Source organism: Coturnix japonica, chromosome Z (assembly GCF_001577835.2).
Source record: "Coturnix japonica isolate 7356 chromosome Z, Coturnix japonica 2.1, whole genome shotgun sequence".
Lineage (NCBI taxonomy): Eukaryota > Metazoa > Chordata > Aves > Galliformes > Phasianidae > Coturnix > Coturnix japonica.
In genome coordinates this window covers 66,606,166-66,628,837 of record NC_029547.1, presented here as the reverse complement: position 1 = coordinate 66,628,837, position 22,672 = coordinate 66,606,166, and the positions used below count along the sequence as shown (strand labels likewise).

Here is a 22,672-nt window from a genome sequence, read left to right as displayed (position 1 = left end):
TTTCTGCTCTGTAACCCCTAGGAGAAATTGATGACAAATAGAATTTCACCTTCTGCTAATTTAAAATCCACAATTGCCTGTTTGAGGAAGAGAAATCAGAAAGCAATACTTGTTTAGTGTTAGAACAAGAGAAAACTCATTGCTTATCTGATCCGCAGTTTATCTGACTATGCAGCGGGGTTCATTTTAAAACAGGCACATACAGAGTTAGTGATTACTTAATTACCTGAAAACACGCACACTATCTGTGCGCTGAGAGAGAAATCATAACTACCACCAGCATTTTCTTTGCTGCCTGTTGTGTCTTCAGTCTCTCTACCCTGTTCTCCCTTCAGATAACTACAATATCCATTAAAAAAATTAAATGTGAAAACATTAACAAAGCTACTGAATTTCAAGGGAGTTAGATGAGGGATGTCACTCACTCCTAATGGATCCCCTGTCCCTGCTTTCAAATAGAACCTACTGTATCCAGTCCCCCCAAAAACTATCCCCTTAATTTGCATTGCAAATTCTGGATAGAGATGTTTGATGATTATGCATAATTGTGGGGTGTTCTTCACACTAGTAACATTTAGTAAGGAAGTTCTGCTAAAGGAGCATTTAGCACAGGCATTACAGACACATTCATCCAAGTTGCTGCACCAACCTAAAATGTCAGCACTTTTTAAGTTGTGTTTCTTTGATTGTCTCTCGTGGAATATTTTTAGCAGCCTGTTCCACTGTTAAAAACTGCACTGTGATCTCGACAAATGTAAAATGTCAGCTTTAATGTATCAGAGCTATCAGCTCAATGAAAATAACTCAGAAGTATTGATTACTTAATGATTTTTGGTGTATTCATTAACGTCTATGTGCAGATCGTCCACTCTCCAGAGCTCCTGAAGTGCTGATGACACATTAGTGTACTGCTGATTGTTTATTAGAAAACTGATTAGTTACTGGATTACTGTGTCAAAATATACTACCTTCCATTGCCTGACAAACTTGCAAATTATTATATTATTTTTGTATACATTTATATATATCTATCAGAGGCACTGGAATCAATTTCAAGGCTGGGGGTTAACTTGGTCTGTGTGAGATATTGCCATCTGCTCCAACTTGATAGTTTTGCTGTTTTGATGTCTACTAAGACAAACAGTTTCCTTGCTGAGTGATGGGAGGTCTGGATCCTCGCCCTGCGGAGGTGCAGGTAGTACGACATCATAGCAAGCTACAATATTCCTCTCTTTGGTTTGACATGAAGAAAGTCTTGCAGGAAATGGCAGGGAAGGTGTGGATGACTGTGCCGCTGTACTAAACGTACAAAGAGTCCACCTCCCCTATGGTAATGATGGGGACCCAGCCCATGCATGGCCAAATTAGGCATAACCAAAATTTTGTTAAAGCCTGAAACATAGGTGCAAATGTTGGCACTAATGCTGCCTACTAATTGAGAGGACACTCGAATTCCGGTTAATCCTTCTGAGGACATTTGTATGTTATTTAAACAGCCACCAGCACAAGGTGGATTAAAAGAAACAGTCTAAATTCTTCCTGCAATCAGATGGTGTCAGTGACAAGTGGGTCCGTGTTATCATTTCCTACAACATGCACGTGCCTTCATTTTACATACAAAGTCTCATACTGCCTCGCAGCAGACAGCCTCATCCTACACCAAACACAAAAAGGAAGATGAAAAGCACCTGGTTTGTCCCAGTCTGAAAGAATCTTCCCTCTCATTATTTTCAGCTGGCTCCTGAAAACACCCTGCTCACCCAGCCCTGACTTTGCAAGTTCTTTAGTTAACCTTACATTTTTCATAAATAAATAGGGAGGAGAAGAATTTAATAAAATGAGAATCAACAATTAATTCCCTTTTCCCCCCACCTTTGATTAGCTAAAGGGCTTTGTTCTCAGACCAGCAGCCGTAGCGGAGACTTTAGAAAGATAAGAATACACAAAAACATTACAATGGTGAGGCTGCCTTGATAGCTTGTGGTGACATGAAACAAAATCTCTTCTAACTGGACCTGCAGTCCAGGCTGCGTAGCTAAAGCTTTGGCTACAGATAACCTCACTTAGCATTGTTATCTATAATGAAAAGCAAATGGAAAAGCCTTCCACCATACATCCAGGGCTAACTAAGACCTACAGAGAATGTGTCTTCTCACATCTGAAGATTTTTAACCAACCACGGTGGGTTTTCCTCTTAAGCAGGAAATAATTTGGAATATTTAAAAATAATTTCACAATTTCAAACTTGCTTTCTAGAAATAATGCCCACACAACATACACTTAATGGTTGGCACTGCCTGCTTGATGTGTACACAAGGTAATTTCTCCAAATGCCACCTACAAACAGAGCTGTCTTACTGCACGAGAAACAGTGAGACTGCACCCGCGAAATTAAATTTATCAGTATGTTTCAAATGGCGCCTGTTATTTTTAATACAACTTACTGGTGATGAGGGTTGTTTAGTACTTTCCATACACAGCCCTTCTTTCTCATAGCATTGTGTTCACTGCCACAAGTACTGAACTTTTTGAGGTACGGAGCACTCAAAATCCACTGCAGACAAGCATACAAAACCTAAACCGTATGATCAAGGCATAGAAATATTTTCTCATTTACTGTCCCTGATTATTAGAATTTTATGTGTGTTTTTTTTTTCCCCCCCCTAAGCTTACATAATATCAGGCCTTGGGCCCCTCCTGTTCAAAGGAGGATGTAAACAGAGGGGAGGTACCAGGACGAGCAGCAGCTATCTGTTTTTCCCCCAGCAGAGAGCCTGGATTGCTTTCTGGATAAAAATTCTCTGCCCCTCCTCCCGCAAACCTGCAGGGAAGTTAAGTCTGTCCTTCTGAACAGCTTTCAGGATCAGGGCATCTGCATCCCCTTATCTGACTACCAGGGCAGGAAGAATGGCAGCTCCAGTTTTAGCTGCTGTTTCTGGAGTTTAAAGAAAGGAACTGAATAAGGCCGCTGACGCTCACCATAAAGCAGCTGCACAACGCATCTGTATCTCTTGCTGCCCTACGCTGTGACTTTAGGAAAAGGAAGGTGAAGCCCAGAATGCATAAATACTTCAGCACAAGGAGCGTGAAGCAAATCCCAGACCGCTGGTTAATTGTAGGACATACATTAAGCCTTTTCTTCCACAATTATACTACAGTCAAGGCCCCTTTTGGAAAACGGAAAAATTACTAAAGTAACAGGGACAAGTAATAGCTCTAAATGGGGCAAAAGATTAGATCTATTGGAAACATGACAAAAACAGGATGTTAGGGAAAAAATTAAGTGAAGTCAACAAGGTTACACATAAGTAACACCTTAACATTAAAAGAAATCTATTTTCCATTTTGACCCAGAAACCTCTTCCATTAATTACTAAAATCTATTTACACAGCAACCAGATAAAATCAATGTGATTGCTCTCACTTGTTTTTGGCTCTCCTTCTGTGGGCTTTCAGCACCCAATAGCCCAATTCTGGTGGACTCATGGCTGAGATGCCCCCAGTTTCCATGTTTTACCACCTGCAGGACTCTACCAGACAAAGTTTCTGGTATGCAAACCTTTTTTTTTTGTCCCGGATATGCAGCATTTGTCTCCTGGCTCTGTCCCCTTGTCCCCAGCAGAGGCATGTATGGAGGACACGCTTTCTTTCAGCCATATATGGAGGCAAAGCATTGGTATCTCTGCTGAGCTTGTTATGAGGGGTTCTGACAAGCCCTGTGGCCGAGCTGGCTTACATTAACCAGACCTGGAGCACAGTGTGGAAAAAGTGAAAAAAGCAAAGTGGAAAAGAAAGACAAAGACAGAGAGGAAAGTTGGCTGAGTACAGGTAGCCCTCATAGAACAGGGGGAGATCCACCCTCTCCCAGCCTTACACCAGCATCCTCCTAGGAACACTGGGCAGCTTTCAAAGGAAGTGATATCAACACATTACGAATTCATATCAATACACTGTTTTTTTCTAACAAAGCGGGTTTGTTCCAGATACAGTAAACATAAAATGCCTGTCAGTTCAGAAAAGACACACACATCAACATGGAAAAAGGGCATTCTGTCTTGGAGAACATCTCCTGGTGAGAAGGCAGAGTCCTGCAGAACAGAAAGTAAAACGGACCTGGATCAGTTGTACTATTGCTGGAGGTAAAAGCAGAGAAACTTCCTGAGATGCAGTTGTGTCCTTTGCTTTAATTTCAGTAACCAGTAACTACAGAAATCAGCAAAGTCTGCTTAATTAAGAAATGTCCTACTGGGTCCTATTGTCTTAATATTTTGGGTAATTAGACACTATCAACTGATCATTACGATCTTACTGAACTTCAGCCACAAGACAGGGTTATATTTTCTATATTTCTATAATTCTATATTTCTGTATTTCTATATTTCTATATTTTCTATATTTCTATATTTTCTATATTTTCTATATTTCTATATTTCTATATTTTCTATATAAATATTTTATATTTTTCTGAGAAAAATACCAAACAAAGAGATGCACATTGCACCACCAGCATCCCCCGCACTCCCTTTAACCAGACCGAGATTAGCTGAAGGTGAGCTCTTCATACAGGCATCACACTAAGTCAGTAACTTACAGAACTGCCTGTTACAGCCTTGGCTGTATTTTCAGCTATGATTTAGCTCGTCATGTCACTAAAAGAATCAAGCCCTCATTGGAGGATAAGAAATTGCTCTGGGTATGCAAGGTACCTTAAAGCAAGCCTGGCTTAACTCTGGTTTGGGTCACATCACAGATGGACTTAACTGGCCTTGGCTTTCCAGGGAAGCTCTGCTAGAGAGGGGCAGCTGCATGCTGCTGGCTTCACGTACTCACTTGAAGGGCTTTTCCCCAGTGTGCGTCCGGATGTGATTGTTGAGCGTGGTAGCGCCAGCAAAGGCTCGGCCGCAGTAGCCGCACTTGAAAGGTCTGTCGCTGGAGTGCGTGACGACGTGGTTCCTCAGCTCTGAGGGTTGGGAGAAGGACTGGGAGCAGTGACCACACTGGTAGGGCCTGCAGAGGAAAGAGATACACCGTGCAGTCAGTGCATCCCATGGTCACTGAGCAAACACAACGTGGAGGAGCATCCCATCGTCTCAATAATCTCCAGTGAGAGCTGTGGATGCGGTTCTGCTTTCCTGGTAGACGCAAACCCCAACCTTCATGATCTGATTTTGTAGCATATTACAAGTCTTTTCCCTTTTCATATTTTACGTAGTTCAGTGGCGGAGTCCCCAGATGTTCACCAGGCTTTTTGTTAAGAAAATTAGTAACTGGAGGGAGAGGGGGATAAGAATGATTTTTTACCCACGTTTTAAATCACTGCTCGTGATGTATGCATCTCTGGGGCTGATGGCCAACACCAGCTTAATTGCTTTCTCTTTAATAAATGTTTATGCTTAAGTGGCGAGAAACTGAAACTAGAGGGAAAGGGACAATGGTGACCAAGCACGCACAATTCAATTCAGTGCAAAGTAAAGCAAAGTATCTCATCTGTCAAGTGAGCTGCTTAATTGTGGGTGCCTGCATCGCTGAACACAAATACCGCTACTTTACGGTGCTTCAGAGCACTGAGCCCTGCTAGTAGAATTTTTTAGCTTGATTAATAACTCCATATTGGTCAATAACTCAATAGCCTACCATTTTAACTACCTACATTTGAAAACCAAACTGCTTTCCAACAAATCTAAAATAAATATGTAAAGGCTGTGGATAGGACACCTAACCTGGACAACGCAGCCTTTGAAAACAACAGGGATGCATACGAAAGCATGTTTTAAGGAACAGATGCCATGTAGAGAATATCTGCTTTCTCTTGCGGAAGATGAGTAGCTACATGTTGTCTAGTCTTTTTTTCTGCAGGAATATGGTTAATTTACGTATTTATCCAACCTGACATGACATTTCAAGCGCTAGCAAAACAAAGATGATTTCTGAATGCAAACTGATTTGTTTGGAAATATGCACATCAGGAACTTCTAAGAAAAAAGAACATGTGAAGATATGCACTATCCAAGAAACATTGATTTTTTAACAGTGAAAGGGACCATTAACATCTATTAGCCTCTGGTTACCTATTTTTAACAGCTACCACAAGAAATGATACAACACAATATAAAACCAATTAATCTCTTTTTCTTTCTTTCTTTCTTTCTTTCTTTCTTTCTTTCTTTCTTTCTTTCTTTCTTTCTTTCTTTCTTTCTTTCTTTCTTTCTTTCTTTNTTTCTTTCTTTCTTTCTTTCTTTCTTTCTTTCTTTCTTTCTTTCTTTCTTTCTTTCTTTCTTTCTTTCTTTCTTTCTTTCTTTCTTTCTTTCTTTTTTTTCTTCTTTTTTTTTATCCAGTCAATGTGATTAATTTCATACCATGAAAACTCACACCGTACCTTCTTACATAAATAGCCAGAATTCCCAACCAGTTACCATGGAACATTATGATACCAAGAGAAATCTTTTTACCCCCTATGCTGTCTCAGAACAAGCTTCTTGCTTATAAAGGCTATGAGTGCACATTATGAACTCGGAACCAGTTTCATTGGCTGATGTACAAGGCAAAGAGATGTGCAAAAGTTCACCTATTATGGTCTGTATTTGTTTCGTTTGTCCATATTGTGGCAGAAGAGCTGTTAGATAAGTTATCCTCCTCTTTGGGGGGATACGTTTCTCTAGCTCAAACACACACGATTCTGATTAAGAACCAAGTGAGCAGAGTGACTATTTTTTTCAGGCTCAATGCACGACACGTTAAGCAGCTCATTTTAAAAGGAAAGCCCATGTACATACTGCAGTACCGCGACAATCCTAAAATGCCACATGTAATGTATGCAACAGATTCCAATACACCCAGCTTTGATAAATTTTACATACAACAGTATTTTTCCAAAATCAAAATAAGGCATTCAATAAATAGAAAAGTTGCTGTTGGTTTTGGTTTGGGTTTTTTTTTTTTTGTTGTTGCTCCCCCTTCTTCCCCCTCAGAAAACAAACAAATAAATAAACAAACAAACAAAAATCAATACTTTTTGTTGTTGTTATTTCTTAAACTGGTGCCGAAGGACTGAACATGAGCAGCACTCGGTTCAGTGAGCGCATTGACATGGGCAGAGCGCGGCTGTCTTTGATGTAACAGTTACGTCTCCTGCCATCACTTTGGTCTGCGCTGGGACACTGAATTGAGACGGTGAGACCTAATCTACACACCAGAGGGCTGCAGTCTGAAAGAGAGGGGGCACAGTAGCAAAAACAGTGATTGTCATAGGCTGTTTTTGCAATGATGTCCTGCTAGATGGATTGTGGTCGCAGACCAGAAATGCCACTTCCCACTGGAATTACTGAGAACAAATTGTACCTTCCTGAGCTCCGAGGTATGCTAGCGAATACAAGCACAGCTGTGTCACGGCCCTGCTGTATACTGATGTTCCAGACAATTAATGTTCAAACAAAATAGATGTCAATCACTTTGTGTGCAAAAGCCTGCATATCTACCTAACTGCAGGTAGCTGCGTACAGCCATTTGCAGGTGTGAAAGCCATCATTTTGATGGAGCTGCTGTACCTGAAGAAATGCTTTTTTTTCCTACAAAACCATTCAACTATCATTATCAGGAACAGTGCAGCTTTGGATCTTTTCATCTGTCTCTTTTTGTACCTCGTGGATGTAGCTCAAGCCTGATCAAAATCTTCTCATCTAGTATTTTTAAGAACATTAAGGATGTTTTAGGACAGCTGAGCTGGTGTACAGAGATGTGCTGATAGAACTGATGTGCTGACAGCCATCAAAAGCAGTTCTAATGTTTTTTCATTAATCACATACCTACACATTTCCCTAGTTCTCTGTCTTCCTGTCTGAGCTTAAAGGCAGGATTTCTACTTACCTAGAAGCAACCTCTCATGTTAGAAAAATTACACTTGTCATTGACCCCACGGGCCATCAATCAGTTATGCAGCTTTACTGCCGTGTAGCATCAATCAGCATTTTCTGGAGAGCATAATCTTACAGTTCCTGACTACAGGATGGCACACGAAAGTGAAACTAGGGGGGGATACCCACAATGGAACAGTTTCCAAGGCTCTCAAGTTACATTTTCAAAACCATGTCAGTCAGGAGCAGTTTTTGCTTCTCCATTCAGAAAGTGCTGACAGCAATTTTGCCATATGCTCTTAGATCTTAAATTATCAAGGGGAAATTACATCTTGTATAGGACCAGTATAAAATCCATGCGGCTCTATGAGTTTCACTGAACACCACCAAAGCTTGTGCTTTGTGACATGTCAGGAGGGAACCACAGAAAAACCTGTGTCTTTTGCACCTGGACTAACTGCTAACAGACAGCTCTAGATTCAGATTGATTCCAATTGGATTCAGCAAGAGCCACACCTCCCTCCAACTATTGCCTTTTATTGCTCCTCCACTGGAACAATGCACTATCCAGCCCCAAGACCTCAGTGCATCCAGCCAACATCAACATACACACTAAATCATACATCAGAGATGTGCTGAACTACGATGATCTTCAAAAACACTATAATTACTTTCCACCAAATTTTCAGATTCTTTCCCTTGCAATGAACTGCTTTCCAGTGAGGCCTCTTCATAACCAGACTCGCTATTGTCAGAGGTTACTCGGGATGCCAGTGCAATATTTAAGAGATTAATTCATTGTGATACTGAATGCCTGAATGCCAATAATTCGATCACTGAAACGCTGTCACATCGTGGAGACAAACTAGCACTTTGCTGTCATCTTAAAACCCCAGAAAACACAAACTGAGAGACTGACACGGAGTTGAAACTACTTTTCTCATTGCGGAGGGCTAAGGAGAGGGAAACAGCTCCTGTCTGGGCGTCGTGGTGGCACAGCAAGCCCGTCTGCCTGCAGCGCACACGGATGGAAGTGAAAGCAGTGCGTGATGAAAGGCTGCAAGCTCTGTTTTCACAACCAGAATCCATCCATCTCTACATCATGCAGTAACAGCAGCGGAGTGCACAGCTGCAGTCAGAGGAGCTAGGATGCAGTTTTCCTTGTGAAAAGGCGTTTCGGAGGGAGATCTTCTAGCAAGCTGACTTCAGAGGCTGGCGAACAAAGCGGAGTCTGAGAGCACTGCAGACTGCAGCATACCCAGAACCAGCGGGACTGTGAGCGGCATCTAACACTCAGTAATTCCAGGTCCAGCTCTGCATCCTCTGCTGGTGCAGCGTTCTGCTAACGCAGCAAGGCCACAGCCCTGAGCACTTCATGCACCGCGTCAGCACGTATGGAGGAGCCGAGCCCTGCGGGGATCCTCAGGCTGCCTCTGCAGATGTTTGCGGAAGAGCTAACACAACCAGAAAGTCAGAGCAAGCGAGTGTTGTCCGACTTTTGAAGCTGTCAGGGAGAGGTGCTGCTGGGTACACGCTTTGTTATTATTAACTACAAGTACTGGGAGTTTGTGAACCTTTGTGAAAAGATTATGCAAGAACAAGCATTAACTTCAGCATGATGTTTACTTTAATTGAGCAATATTCCATAGCCACACTATAAACAGAAATAGACAACTCTTGATCACATTTACTTTTTGTTTGTCTGTTTCAGGAGATGTTTAAATTAATTGGTGGACGTGGGGCGAGCATCAAGGTCAAAGACATGGAACCTATAAAGAAAAGGATAAAAACAGAACGGTCTGGGCCACGGTCATAGAGAAAAAGACCTTTCAAGTTGGTTATTTAAAACATCAAGCACCTGTAGTAAAAACAAAACCCTCACGATTTAGTTTTCAGGTGTAACACCAAAAATGAACTTTTAAAAGGATCTTTTGAATAAACAGGAATGGAGTGGGCCTGACGACATTCCCAATTTATCACAAACAGTGTTATATAGAGATTTTCCCTCAAATTACCTTGACAATCAAGAAGAACAAACATCACAGAAATGCACAAGTTGCATGAGAGACAGTGCCACATGGCAGCTCCTGGGAACACATAAATAAACAGAAACCTGAGGATTTCTCCTGTTTGTGCCTCCTGCTTTATGGAACAGTTGCTCAGAGTACGTCTGCCTGGGCAGCACTTAAAGCACAAAATGCCCCAGAATTCAGATGGGTTTTTCATCTCCCACATCCCCTCTACCTCTATTTACTATTAGCTTCCAAGAAGAAGCCAAAATCATTTAACAGGCTAAAATGGGAAGATGGAAGCAAACAATTACCTGAAGTTAATTTTAATCTAAATTGCAATTCTAAAAATAACAAACACCGATGACCTTGAAAACACCACTTATTTTGGGTTCATCTCTTTTAAAAAGTTTATCCCATCACTTATGTCTCAAACAGGACCCTGCTTATTTTTTTCCCTCCACTTCCTAAAAGAAAGAAGTATATCTGGGGCTTTTCATGTCTGCCCACTTCTCTGCTCCCATTCAGATGTCTTCTGAATCTGAGCAGCTTTAAAGTTGGGTGAATTTAGCTGGTTTTGGTGTGGTTTCTTTGTAGTTCTCAAACCTCAGATATCCCACTATCCTCAAATTTCTGCCCATGAATCAGAACTCCTGTTGAAATTCAAAGAAGTTTTCCCTGTACCTCACGTTGTAGGTAATCAGCATTGTTGAAAAACAAACACAGAGCCAGAACAGATAGTCTAAGGCCATTTCCTATAGAAGACAGCCCCTGCTGCTTCAGTCATATCAAAGACAGAGTGGCTGGTGTGCTCACAAATTGCTGACAATAAATGGGGAGCTGTTTATCAGCAGGAGCGGCGCTGCAGATATTGGGGAGGAAATACCAGCCAGAGAGCTGCATCCAGCAGGCTGGCAGGCAGGTATGCCTTCACAAATCATGCCTTATTTTCTTGACTCTACTAAATCTTGTATTGCCCTTCAGAAGCTTTTCATCTATAGAAATGTCGTACACTTCAGAAACAAAGGACAGCTCTTCCCCTGACACTGAGTAGCTGATCTGACAGCACCTGCTCAGCGACAATAAGCTACCTGGGATGTAAATTCAGCCTCTGATAAGTAGGAATATGAGAAACCAGATCCTGGGACAGCTGGGATCTGCACTAACCATTACTCTGGTACGGCAAATGCAATGAGCTTGAACAGATCCACTCAGATTCACAGTGACTGTATTTGTGCAACAGGTTGATCCTAAGTTTGTCTCACACCCTCTGCTAGGTTCAGATCTCTCTGTAAAAGACCATATACAAAATTCTACTGAGAATGGGAAGCCAAAGAAGCAGCTAGCATGAATGTTGAGAATGTGTCCTTAGGTATTAAGATCCAAATCTTCCTGCAAGTTTATACTTTTCAACACTTCTGACACTGCATTCACTTACCATCTGCTCTCCACTACACCCCAAACCTCCTCAAATCCTCTTTTCCTTTATCACCCTTCCCTCTTTGTTGCTATGGGAGAGAAGCAACCACCTTACTGCCAGATCTAGATTATTTGCCTTGTATGTTTTAGGGTATTCTGAGGAAACAGTGCCTTGTACTTACTGGGTAAATGTGTTCTGCATTACATATGGAATCTAAATACGCACTCCAGCGGCAAGATAGAAAGACAGTAAACTACCAAAGTAATTAAAAGAAAACAGAATAACAAAGCTAAACCTCTCACCTCCAAGATGACAGTGCTAATTGTAAGGCTGACTTATCTTCAGGCGTTCTCACTGGAAAAGTGAAGATTTAACTGACCCTCAGATTGCTCCATTAGAAGAGACCCTTCACGTTTTATTACCTGCAGCTTGGTACTTTGTCAAGGGAAATGCGGGTTCAAGTGAAAGAGAGAATGGAGTCTAGTCTTCACATGTAGCTCGACAAATTGCTGAGACAGCATGTGTGGGAACTACACAACATACCCCTTTCTGGATGTGATGCAGCACCTTACGCTCTGTAGTGTGTTTATGGTGTTTTAATACTGAAAACATCATAGAAGTCTACAAAACTAGGACCTACGTTCTACACTGGGGCATTAAACTGACCATTCTGTCCTGCAGCCCTGCCCCTCAGTGTGGCACCTATCTCTGTGAAGACCAGCATGACCTTCAGAAAACACCTCAATAAGAAAATGCTGGAATGTTGCTGCAGCCACGACAATATTGACTCTTCAAATTCTATGAAGATTTGCACGGAATATAATTTTTCATGTGCAAAGTGTCATCCTGGAAAACCGGACTTATGTGCCAGTACCTCTATAATCACAGTTTCAGACAAGCCCATGTGTACACGTAAATAGATAGCCAAGTACACAAAGAGACAGAGACAAGCATATATACACAGAGACTCGCAGCTATTTCTACAGTGTTTTGTTTAAATGCAATTCACAATTAAATGCTGTTCTTGGAATAACTTCTGTTCAAAACCTTTTGCAGCTGAAGAAGAGACAAACCCTGGGCAGCCTTATTTATTGAATTAATTTGATTTTTGTCTTTTGTCCCGCCAGCTATCAAAATTGTCAAATAAACCAGCTTTGATTCATAAATAATGGTTCCATTATATTTACTGTGCCACCGGTCAGAGTACCTGAAATTTTAATTCACTTGTTCAGCTAAATTTCATCCTCAGTTCACGGCCATAAAATTCTGTATTGACAAACTTTCAAACCAACTTTGACTCTGAGGTATCTAGTCAACATTTTTCTTCTGTGTGGATATTAGTTTATTGAATAAGTGGCATCTGTTTTCCTCCACATCACTAGTAGACTAGGTATTTCCTTTTGACAGCTTTGCACAATTTATGGTTTGCATGCTCTGAAGAAAAATAGTACTAAGCAAAAAATTCCAATTCATTACCTCTTAGTACTTAATTAAGTTCATACACATTGCACACTATAGGTGAACCCTGAAATGACTGTGACAGCCACTGAGCAGCAAGTTAGATTATCTTTGGAAGACAGAGAGACTTTTAATTATCTTGACCTCATTTTTCCTTCTATGATATTCATAAATTTTCCTTCTATTTTGCTGCCTCCAATAGACGTACCAAGCCATTCTGGAAAAAAAAAAAAGAGATTATATCCTAAGCTATTTCCTTTTATCTGTACATTTACACACCAAATGTTTTTACAAATAGTGAAGTCAGGCAGCGGTTTTTATCAGCTTACTTCACAGAGCTGCAGGTGAATTATGTTGTACAAGCTCCTCCTAATAATGGTTCGGTTTTGGAAACGATAACAGCGTGATAAAAGAATAAAGCAGTGGATCTGGCTATCGGTAGAGACAGAAATAAAGAGAGCCTGGGTTTTACCTGTCGGGGTTCTGCGTACACACATGCATCTGTAAGAGGATCCGCTGGGTGAAAGTCTTAAAGCATTGCCCACATTTCCAAAGATGCCAGTCACTGAACTCAGAATTTAGTTGGCTCGTTGAAGTTGGGCTTGCAAGAACTCGTTGGTTTTTGACACTGATCTGGTTAAATCCTGACTCGATGGACCCAGATTTATCCAGGAGAGAAAAATTTCTGCTACACGGAGTCTGTGGAAATACTACGGATCGCTGTGGAGTGGCGGGGGATAGTTTGCTACTTTTATTAAATGGCTGTAGGGTGTCTTGTCTGGACATGGCCTCCATTACAGTCGAAGGGACATTCACTGGGAGAAAACAAGAAAAGTAAATAAGATCCTTTTTATGCCTTTTTAAAACTTAAACAGTCTTAGGAGACACCAAAACATACCAATATCCAATATATTAAACACTGACTTTAACAACGAAAAATAAAAGGAAGGGCTTGAATGAGACAGCGAGCTGAGCAGATGATGCTGATTCTGGGCCATTGGGATGAGAGCTCATGCAAAGAGGTGTCTGAGACTGAAAGTACTCAGAGAAACCTGAGTGTGATAGACATTTATTACACAAAGGGGATTGTCATCTGAAACTGCACTTGTGATGCCCTGACTCTACGTGTTGCATTCAGCACACATAATTGCTATATCACAGACAACTGTGAATCTTGAAAGCATGAGGAAAAAACTTAGATGTTCCTTGAGATAAAAACGGGGTTTGGTTACCTGCTACACTGATAGATCCTTTTCTGTCTCAGCAAGCAGCCACAAAGGATGTTACTATCACATCTCACAAATTGTCGTACAACATAAAGCCAGTGCTTCACCATGACCTGTCTAATTAATACTAATAGCAGCTAGGCTACCATGAGACAATGCAAAGTATATGTAAAGGTATCTTTGTGCATTGATTTTGCCTCTATAGAATAGGAATTAACTATGGCTTGTGAGGTGTTCAGATACTGGAGCTGTGAATGCAGTACACTACGCTCACAAACAAGTGACTTAACATTGAATTTGGACATAACGTGATAAGGAAGGCAGGAGTTAATGAGTATAAGAAAGCTGATCAGCTGCCACGTTCCCTGAGTACCATCTAGATCATGCAGCGAATGAAACAAGGGTCTTATGGACAAAATGGAGTCAGTTAATGGGAGACTGCACCTCAGGGCAAAAAGAGGCATTGCTCAGGCCATGCTTTCCAATCTTTGTGTGCTCAGCTTCATGACACGATAGTTTAATGGCCATCTTAAAATTAAAAATGTATACTTATGACTATGCATGTTTTCACATATTTAGTTGCACTCAGAATGTGTTTATACATGTCTACACAGGTACAAATTACTTAATTAACAGGTGATTAGAAACTGCAGATTTGCTTAAGTGGGTTATTACAATAGATTTCCAAGAGCAAATATGAGATTTAAATTATATTTGTGAGTTGGAAGCAGTCAACATTATTTAATAGGCAGTACAGCTGTAATGCAAACTAATGTAGTGGTAGTGACTCATGTGATGCTAGTTACTTTAAAGAGTTATTGTTTGCTATCTTTTCTCAATAACAATAAGCCTAATATTTTATTTGCTGAAGTTGAGGACTTCTTTCATATCTCTGCAGAGGGTTTAAGCAGCACTTAATGCTACATCTGGCTCTATGAATTTCATCTTGTCAGTCACTCTGAAGATGAAACTCAAACTTCTCTCACAGCAAAATAGCAAGTGACAATATTTATATATTTTAACCATAATGCTTTGCTTTTTAAATAAAAGTGTTGTAAGCTTCAGCTCATGAAAGAAAAGATAATATTTCCATACTGTACACTGCAGAGCGTGAGTTTTATCAGCAAACATTACTGCCAGTAATTTAATTTCTTTTAAACTCTTCTCAAGCCCAACAGATTTGAAAACTCAATATGAAACAGGATGTTTATTTTTGACAGTTTAATCCCTGCTATCTTACTGTTTTATTGCTCTGTGGTTCAGTACTTAAGTTGCTAGAAGATGTGAGTTCATTTTAGAAGAGTTGTTTAAGTATACAAGCACTTGTTGGCAAAAATACATTATGCATATAATTGATTATATATGGGCAGCCATGGAGTGAGTCCAGATCAAAGCCAACCAAGCATCCATATTATTAGTTTCTCCCACCATTTAGACACATATGGGTGTCAAAATGGAACAGAGGTTTTGAGGCAACCTCTAAGCAAGATCAACACATGAACAGTCAAACTGGAGGATGTGCTAGGATCACCTTATCTGTTACAGACCAAGGAATCCAGCTGTAGATTGCAATTGGTCTGTGTTACAAACAAATTTGGGATGATTCCTAATGAAATAAAAATTAAGTATTCAGAAGGGGTAGAAGAATGATCAGAAATAGAGATGGTCAAGTTGGAATGGAAGCTCGCTGTCATTTCAGGTTACTTAAACTTAACTGGTACTGTGCTTTTACCATTTTACCAGAAGGAACTCATATCTACAGTCTCTCAAACAAAGCTTTTCTCAACACAGTCAGTGTTGTAGAATGAAGAGAATCACTAATAGAGGGCTGATGAACCTGCAGCGCTTTATTATTCTGGCTAGGCAGTCTCTTGTGATAGACCTGATGACAGATGGAGAGGGTCAAGCAAATCAGTGAAGAATAAAGTAGTGGTGAATCACCTACAAAACAGTTTCACACACTATCAAATTATCAGGGGCTGTCATAGTGGGAAATCTACAAATACCTGCACAAACCCCTCAGATAATCTGGATAATCATATCATGATGCTGAACAGCTTAAGTATACCAGTGTACCAGTTTTGAGGTTTTTATTTTGTGTACATCATCGCTACTGAACACATAGTCGCTTTGTTTTAATGTGTCTTAAAATACTCCAGGAATATAACTGATTAGATACGAAACATGGATTCTGGATTGTGCATGTAGAAATACAGAACACACTTACAATTTTCATCTTGTGCAATGCACTGGAGAGGGATTCCAAAGAAAGATGTGTAGCTGTCATTGTACCACACCAACAGCTCTGTGCCACGAGGAATATCTACACAGGCCCGGTAGAATATATTTGACCTAAACAACAGAAAAAAGAGAAAGAAAAAAAAAGAAAGATGCCTAAGTTAAGAAGAGAATACTCTTGTAATATGTGGCATTACAGTAGAATCCCACTGTTTTGAACCGTTTCTTCAGATAACTAAATGAACTTCTTGCCAATTATTTTAAAACTGAATCTGTTGTAAATGAAGGACTTGGTTCAGTGCCCGTAGGAGAGGTTAACAAATCGCTTTTTTACAACCTTGTTTCAAAGTGATTTTAGAAATGCAACATCCTGGTCTGGGTGCGCAAAGTTCTGTGAGCTAGGCCCTGGAAATAGCTTTGCATTTTCTATCTATGCCAAAGTTGATGTATTTTCAGGGTAAATAAATGGCAATGCTTTTCATCTGAATAAATCTTCTTTTAGCAAGAAGTTTGATATGGTGCTATGTGTTCTCTTGTTACAGCAATATATACCACCAAAAAGAGAGGTCTTGGATTATTGAGTAAAACAGACTTCAGCTTAGGGAATTCCATAAACGGAGTAAATCTGAATGTACAGCCACAGAAATCTTCCTCTGTATGGAATGGGAGGAAGACGCAGAAGATCCTGCAGTAAGTATGAATTAGTGTTACCATAAACATTTTGGCCTCATTCTGTGGGAAGACTGCGGATATTACTAGACCAAATATAAGGGGAAAAAAAAAGAAAAAATAAAAAAAGAAGAGTTTGTAGCATAAAAAACTGGAGCATTATCCTAATCTTGTGCTGTTATAAATAGCTTGAGTGACAATTCTACTGCTAAAAAATTTACATAGGGACTAAAGCTGTGTAAGATTAGCATCAGGCACAAGATGAAATAAAAACGTTATCAGTTTGTAATGCCTTTTCCCCAGGGCTTCACATGGAACACTAAAACACCCTCACGTGGGATGGATAGAAATTCGATATATACAAGGAGAACACTCCACTCTGGCTGAAGGATTACATACCAAAATGATACAGTCAAAGTACTAAGAAATGACCATTTTTTATAACAGCTTATGTAAGGCAGAAAAACATCTATAAACCACAAAAAGAAAAAAAAAGAGGAAAAAAAAAAAAAAAGAAATGTTAGGCCTCAACCAGTTTTCTCAGTGAAGAATTGCTACAAACGTTGTCCTGAAGTTGAAGATAAAAGTGTTTAGGGTTGGTAGGCCTTAAATTCAGACTTTCTGTAAAGAATTGGCTGTAGCAATGCAATTTGTTCCTTGTATAACACTGCAGACATAAGGAGAATCCTTTACCACATTTTTCATGGCAGTGAGATATGCACTTGTCAACATATTTTGTCACCGCAAAGTGGCTCTTGGCAACAGGATCATAAAGATCAATAAAAAAGTGCAGATTCTCAATATTTTACCAGCAGCTGCAAAAATTTCATTTATCTTGTTATTTTCCTCGCTTACTGCCACCCTGTCTCAGGAGGGCACTGCTAGCTAAGCAGAATGGTTTTCTTGCCGTTCTATGAATATCTGACAAAAACTCTCCCTTTTGTGTCTCTCCCTCTCCTTCCCTCCTCCTCCTCCTCCTCTCTTCTTCTCCCCTCTCCTCCTGCTTGGTGCCGCACATATCGTTAATTCTTTCCACTGTTACATAAAAATGAAAATTGGAGCCGCGCTATAAATTACCAGCATCTCCTAACTTGAGAAAAATTGAGTCTACTTTGTACTTCACCCTTGTAACATTTCATCTCTCAGTTTGGCTTCCCTTAACATAAACACAGCAGCCCAGCAAATGAATGTGCTAAAAACCAAATGACACACTTTGCTGCTGAAAGAGCAGAACTGTTTTTGAGCAATGGGTGGTCTGCGAGGCACGGAGTAGGCCGGAAAAAAAAAGTGTAAGCGTACACCGTTCCTTACAAGCGTGCAGAGCTTCCAAAACTCGCAGAAATCTCTGCATGCTGAAGTACATCAAAGGGATTTTTCCCTTTTCGGATAATATTTCCTTTGCTGACATGTATTTAGTATTGTGGTTGGATGACTCATAAAGATAGCTTCATGGCGTCCCAACGCAGTTGAAGCAGAACACATGCCAACAAACATTATTGTCAGCCTCAAAATAAAAACAAAACGTTCAGCTAAGGGTCAATCAATCAAGAGCACTTTGAAGAAAATTCCATTTAGATATTACAAATCATAACAGAACGAATTTAAACCAGCTGACTTTCTGTGAGGAGGATGTCCATGTACAATAAAAATTAGGCTGGTTTTTCAGTGTCCAACTTTTCTATTTTCTTACACTTGGATGCAGTCACTGGTGATGGATGCCAGTTTTTTAAATTGTGTTTTTGTAGTTCATTTTATAAAGATCTGAAGTAATCAAAAACAGATCAACAGAGGGAACTCTAAGTAAAAAAACTCCATCATGAAAGGAGAGTTGTAAAATCCACTTAATATTGACAGATGTGGAACGACTTTCTCATGTTCATGTTTCATTTAGGTTTGTCATTTATATATACATACATACGCACATTTTTATGTCTTTGTACACATACATGTGTGCACACACACACCACCACACTGAGAAATGGTTCACAAGATACCTACAAAAACATTCTTTCATCATAGCCATCTTTATTCGCTGCCTTCTGTGTTTATTTAAAATCTGAGAGGATTCTAACTATAGATATCAGATATTTAAGAGTCTCATGAAATGCTTGTCATGTTTAAGTAGGACTGTTATTTTTTTTAATTGCATAGTTATTTAGTCAACTGGCCAGAGAATAAAAAAGCAGAGAATGCAATTGAAAAATTTTACCGCTGTTAAATTGGAACGCTATGGGAAAAAATCAACCTTTATATATGTTTAATTTTAGCTTGCTTTTTGTACGTTTTATTTTTAATTTTAAAGATTCTTTAAATAAGTTTAAGATTCCTCCTAAGGAAAAGAAACTCCACTCTCTAAAATAACTAGCCAAAATCAGGATTGCTCGCTGTGGCTGGCAAACACAGGCCGCTCTTTGATGTGCTTCCTATCTTATTTAACAAGGCCAAGCAGTTGCTTCTGATTCTGAGGCAAGAGCTTTGTTTATAGCTGAGATCATGTATTTATGCAACACATTGTCTAGGTTTTCGGGGTCTGTTTGTGAGCATAAAGATGTGAAATCATTTCTTCACATTTTCTCCACACGTTGACCCTCTCTAGCCATTGACAGAACAGGCCCAAGCACTGCAGGTGCACACCAGGTATCAGCCCTGTGTGCACAACCTCACTTTGACTGGGGTTATTTCCTTTAGCCCTTCCCTATTGAACTGCAGTGAGCTATTGGCACACGCAAGGCACCCAGGAGCAACAGTCTGATGTGTGCACTGTGATGGTTTCAGCTCCTGGCAACCAAAGTTGGACCCCTCTTCACCACACTCTGCAGCTTTCCTTTATTTTATTGGCCTGGGGAAGAACACATTCACAAAAGCCCTGCCATCGTCTTTGCAATCAAAAGAAGCAGTACTGGTGACTACTTGCAATCTGATTTTTAACTAAGGACTTTCTTTTGTTGCACTGAGTAAACTGGAACATGCTTTACCTGTACTGAACCACTGTTAAGTTCTGTTCCCCGCAGTGCCTCGCACATCGGATGTACCTCATCCAGCTTGACTTACTGGGTTCTCCACCATCAATAAAGTGCTGCAATGTCCCATCTTGGTCATATATCTGGGGAAGAGGTCACAAGGTCAAGTAGTTAGAACAAATCATCAGCAATCATTTTCACTGCTTTGCTGGTTTCTCTCTGTGCCTTTTCCAGGAATTTATTGCCTTGAGATTTGTCATTGCATACTGATGCTTTTAGAAATCTACATGGAACAGCAGAAAAGTATTTTAGGAGATGCAAGTTTATCATGTTTCTTTTATCAAGCCAATCTTTTTGTATTAAACATGTTTGTGGTGTCTCAAAGATGTGACCATGTTTCCCAAAGAATATTTAACCTATTTTGACAGGCTGGCCTTAAATAATGAACTGCCAGATAAACAAGAAAATCTGGATGTAAAGCCTGCATTTAAATGGTTGGAACATCTGAGCAAGGGGCAGTAGTAATCCCCAAACAAGCATTCCTTCCTTTGCATCTCAGTTGCAGCAAGAACACGTACTTCAGTAACCTCACGTGGCACATAAGGGAGGTGTAGGAATAATCAGACAAAAACAAAGGAGACTGGAAGGAAAAAGAGTTGAGGACACCTTTAGGAGCTCTCTGGAGTCAATGCAAATCAGCCCAAAGGGAATCAAAGTTTTTCTAACTGTGATTCCCCTGCCAAGGATGTGAGAGTCACTTAGGGTAATGTTTTAAAGAGACAGTTAAATCTCTCCACTCTGCGCTGGTTGCTCCCTCTGAACTCAAAGATTAAGGCTGCTCTGGAGGAGCTGAAATGTGAAGATACATATTCCATGCACAGCTGCCCTTCCGACTTCATTAAAAATTAAATCTAGGAAGTGCTGCTCCCTACGCGCAGGGTCTCACAAGCTTTTTACCTCTTACTTTGTTAGCATTCAAAGTTGCACCTGAGCAATTAGGTGTTTATCCAAAGCAAACCTCATCTTTTGCTTCTCCACAGATGCCATTTCATTTAATAATTCCATGCCTCCAAACTTTTCCTTTTGAAATTCCATGAGCCTAACTTCAGCTATCTCTATATTTGCTAATCTGCAAATTAAAGATGAAGCGTATTTATTGCCCTGAATTGAACACCTGTAGAGGAAGCAAATGAACAATCCTGCATTTCTATTTCAGCGTCAAGAGACATCTCTCAGAAATCATGTGAATGTGCTCAATGTTTCTGATATATTAGATGTGATTTTCCTGCAGTGCACACAAAGACATATACTGCAACCAGAATACAAAATCTTATTTCCCCACGTGAGAATTTCCAGTTCAGGAATCTAGCTTGCTTTTTCTCTTGACTAAAAGGGATCTAAAGTACTCGGAAGTGACTTATATATTGCTAAGGCATGAGAGATGGGGAAATAAAGTTTACAGATAAGAAAGATGCTGAGCAATGGGACAAAATTAGGGAAAACAGAAGGAATCCCCAGAGGGAAACAAACACTCCAAAATTAGTGATTTGGTTCATTTTTTAAAATACGTGGTAGCTTGTTGGTTACCAGCAGGGACCTATTCTTATGTAAACATGCTAAACCTCCCTGATTATATGAGGAAAGTATGCTAAGCAATAAAATTCTGTAATGGAAGTTGAAAAGTTACGCAGGAAATCAACCATCACAGAGGATGAAAAGGAAAAAAAAAACCACAAAAAAAACCCAATGATTAAGTGTTTGGATGCAACCATTTTGGCAATATCTACCCAAACAGTCTCTGCACAGTGTTTACTGTCTATTCATTTACATGGTGCTTTCCGTGCTTTCCGTGGCTGGGAGGTGTAATCACCTTTTCCATTACCATGAATCAACTGTGAAGGTTGTGAGAAAGAGGCAGAAGGCGCTACAAATACTGCTGAGTATCTCTTCATCTAAATACCAAGCAAAACTGCTTTTAAATGCTTTATTCTTGCAAGTGCTCTTGCAGCAGTGACACCATGCTTTGTCCTTTCCTAGGACATATCACTGACATTGAAAGTAAAAATGTATAGTTTAATTCTGACTGTTTACAAACTCCGACCTGCAGCACTCTTAGTACTGTTGTTACAGGAATGAAAATCCAGCTATAATGCAGGCACCTTATGATTGAAAGGAAAATAGCAGCACTAGATTGTGTCTGTCTGTCTAATTTGGATATGGTAAAACTTAATTGCTATGGTTATTATTTGTATTACTATCATGCATATATTTTTCTACATCTGGCAAACGCTATATATGCACGTGAAGAAGTCACTATGAGCGAGCAAACAATGGCTTGCTGTAACAGAGTTAAAGTAAGCCTGCAAGAATAAGTTTTGAACATGGACTTATAGCAAACCATATGGATGGACACACTCTCCTGCTTCTGCACTACACATCTGTATGTATTTAAACATTCACAGCGGCTAATAAGAAAACAATAAAAACAACAAGAACAACATCAAAACACCACAATGAGACAAATTTAATGAAAATCTTTGACTCCTTCACCAGTTCACTACATCAACCTACTCTTATAATTTTTAATGCATTGCAGGACAGGCAAAACAAAATATCGTTTCCCCAAATCCCTGTGGTGAATATATGTATCTCACAATAGTCATTGCTCTGAATTATGGGGAAAAAAAATTATTTACTGCATTTTCCTGCTCTGATTAATCCTGCAAATGCTACCTATACTGTCTACTGGATCTCTCCCCTCTTCTGACCACAGGTAATTACTCGACTTTGTTTTCTTATGAGTATTCATGGAGATACTTGGTTGGTTTTGCTTGTGCTTGAA

General features: G+C 39.9%; 1 protein-coding gene across 1 annotated transcript in view; it reads right to left on the bottom strand.

The window, feature by feature from the left end:
• Positions 1-22,672, bottom strand: part of PRDM6 (PR/SET domain 6) — a 72,326-nt gene that overhangs the window by 3,098 nt on the left and 46,556 nt on the right. The window contains exons 4-7 of the mRNA XM_032441390.1: positions 19,846-19,973; positions 16,191-16,315; positions 13,210-13,552; positions 4,831-5,007 (exon numbers count right to left, since the gene is read on the bottom strand). Of these exons, the coding sequence (XP_032297281.1) occupies positions 4,831-5,007; positions 13,210-13,552; positions 16,191-16,315; positions 19,846-19,973 (773 nt within the window). The remainder of the gene's footprint in view (positions 1-4,830; positions 5,008-13,209; positions 13,553-16,190; positions 16,316-19,845; positions 19,974-22,672) is intronic.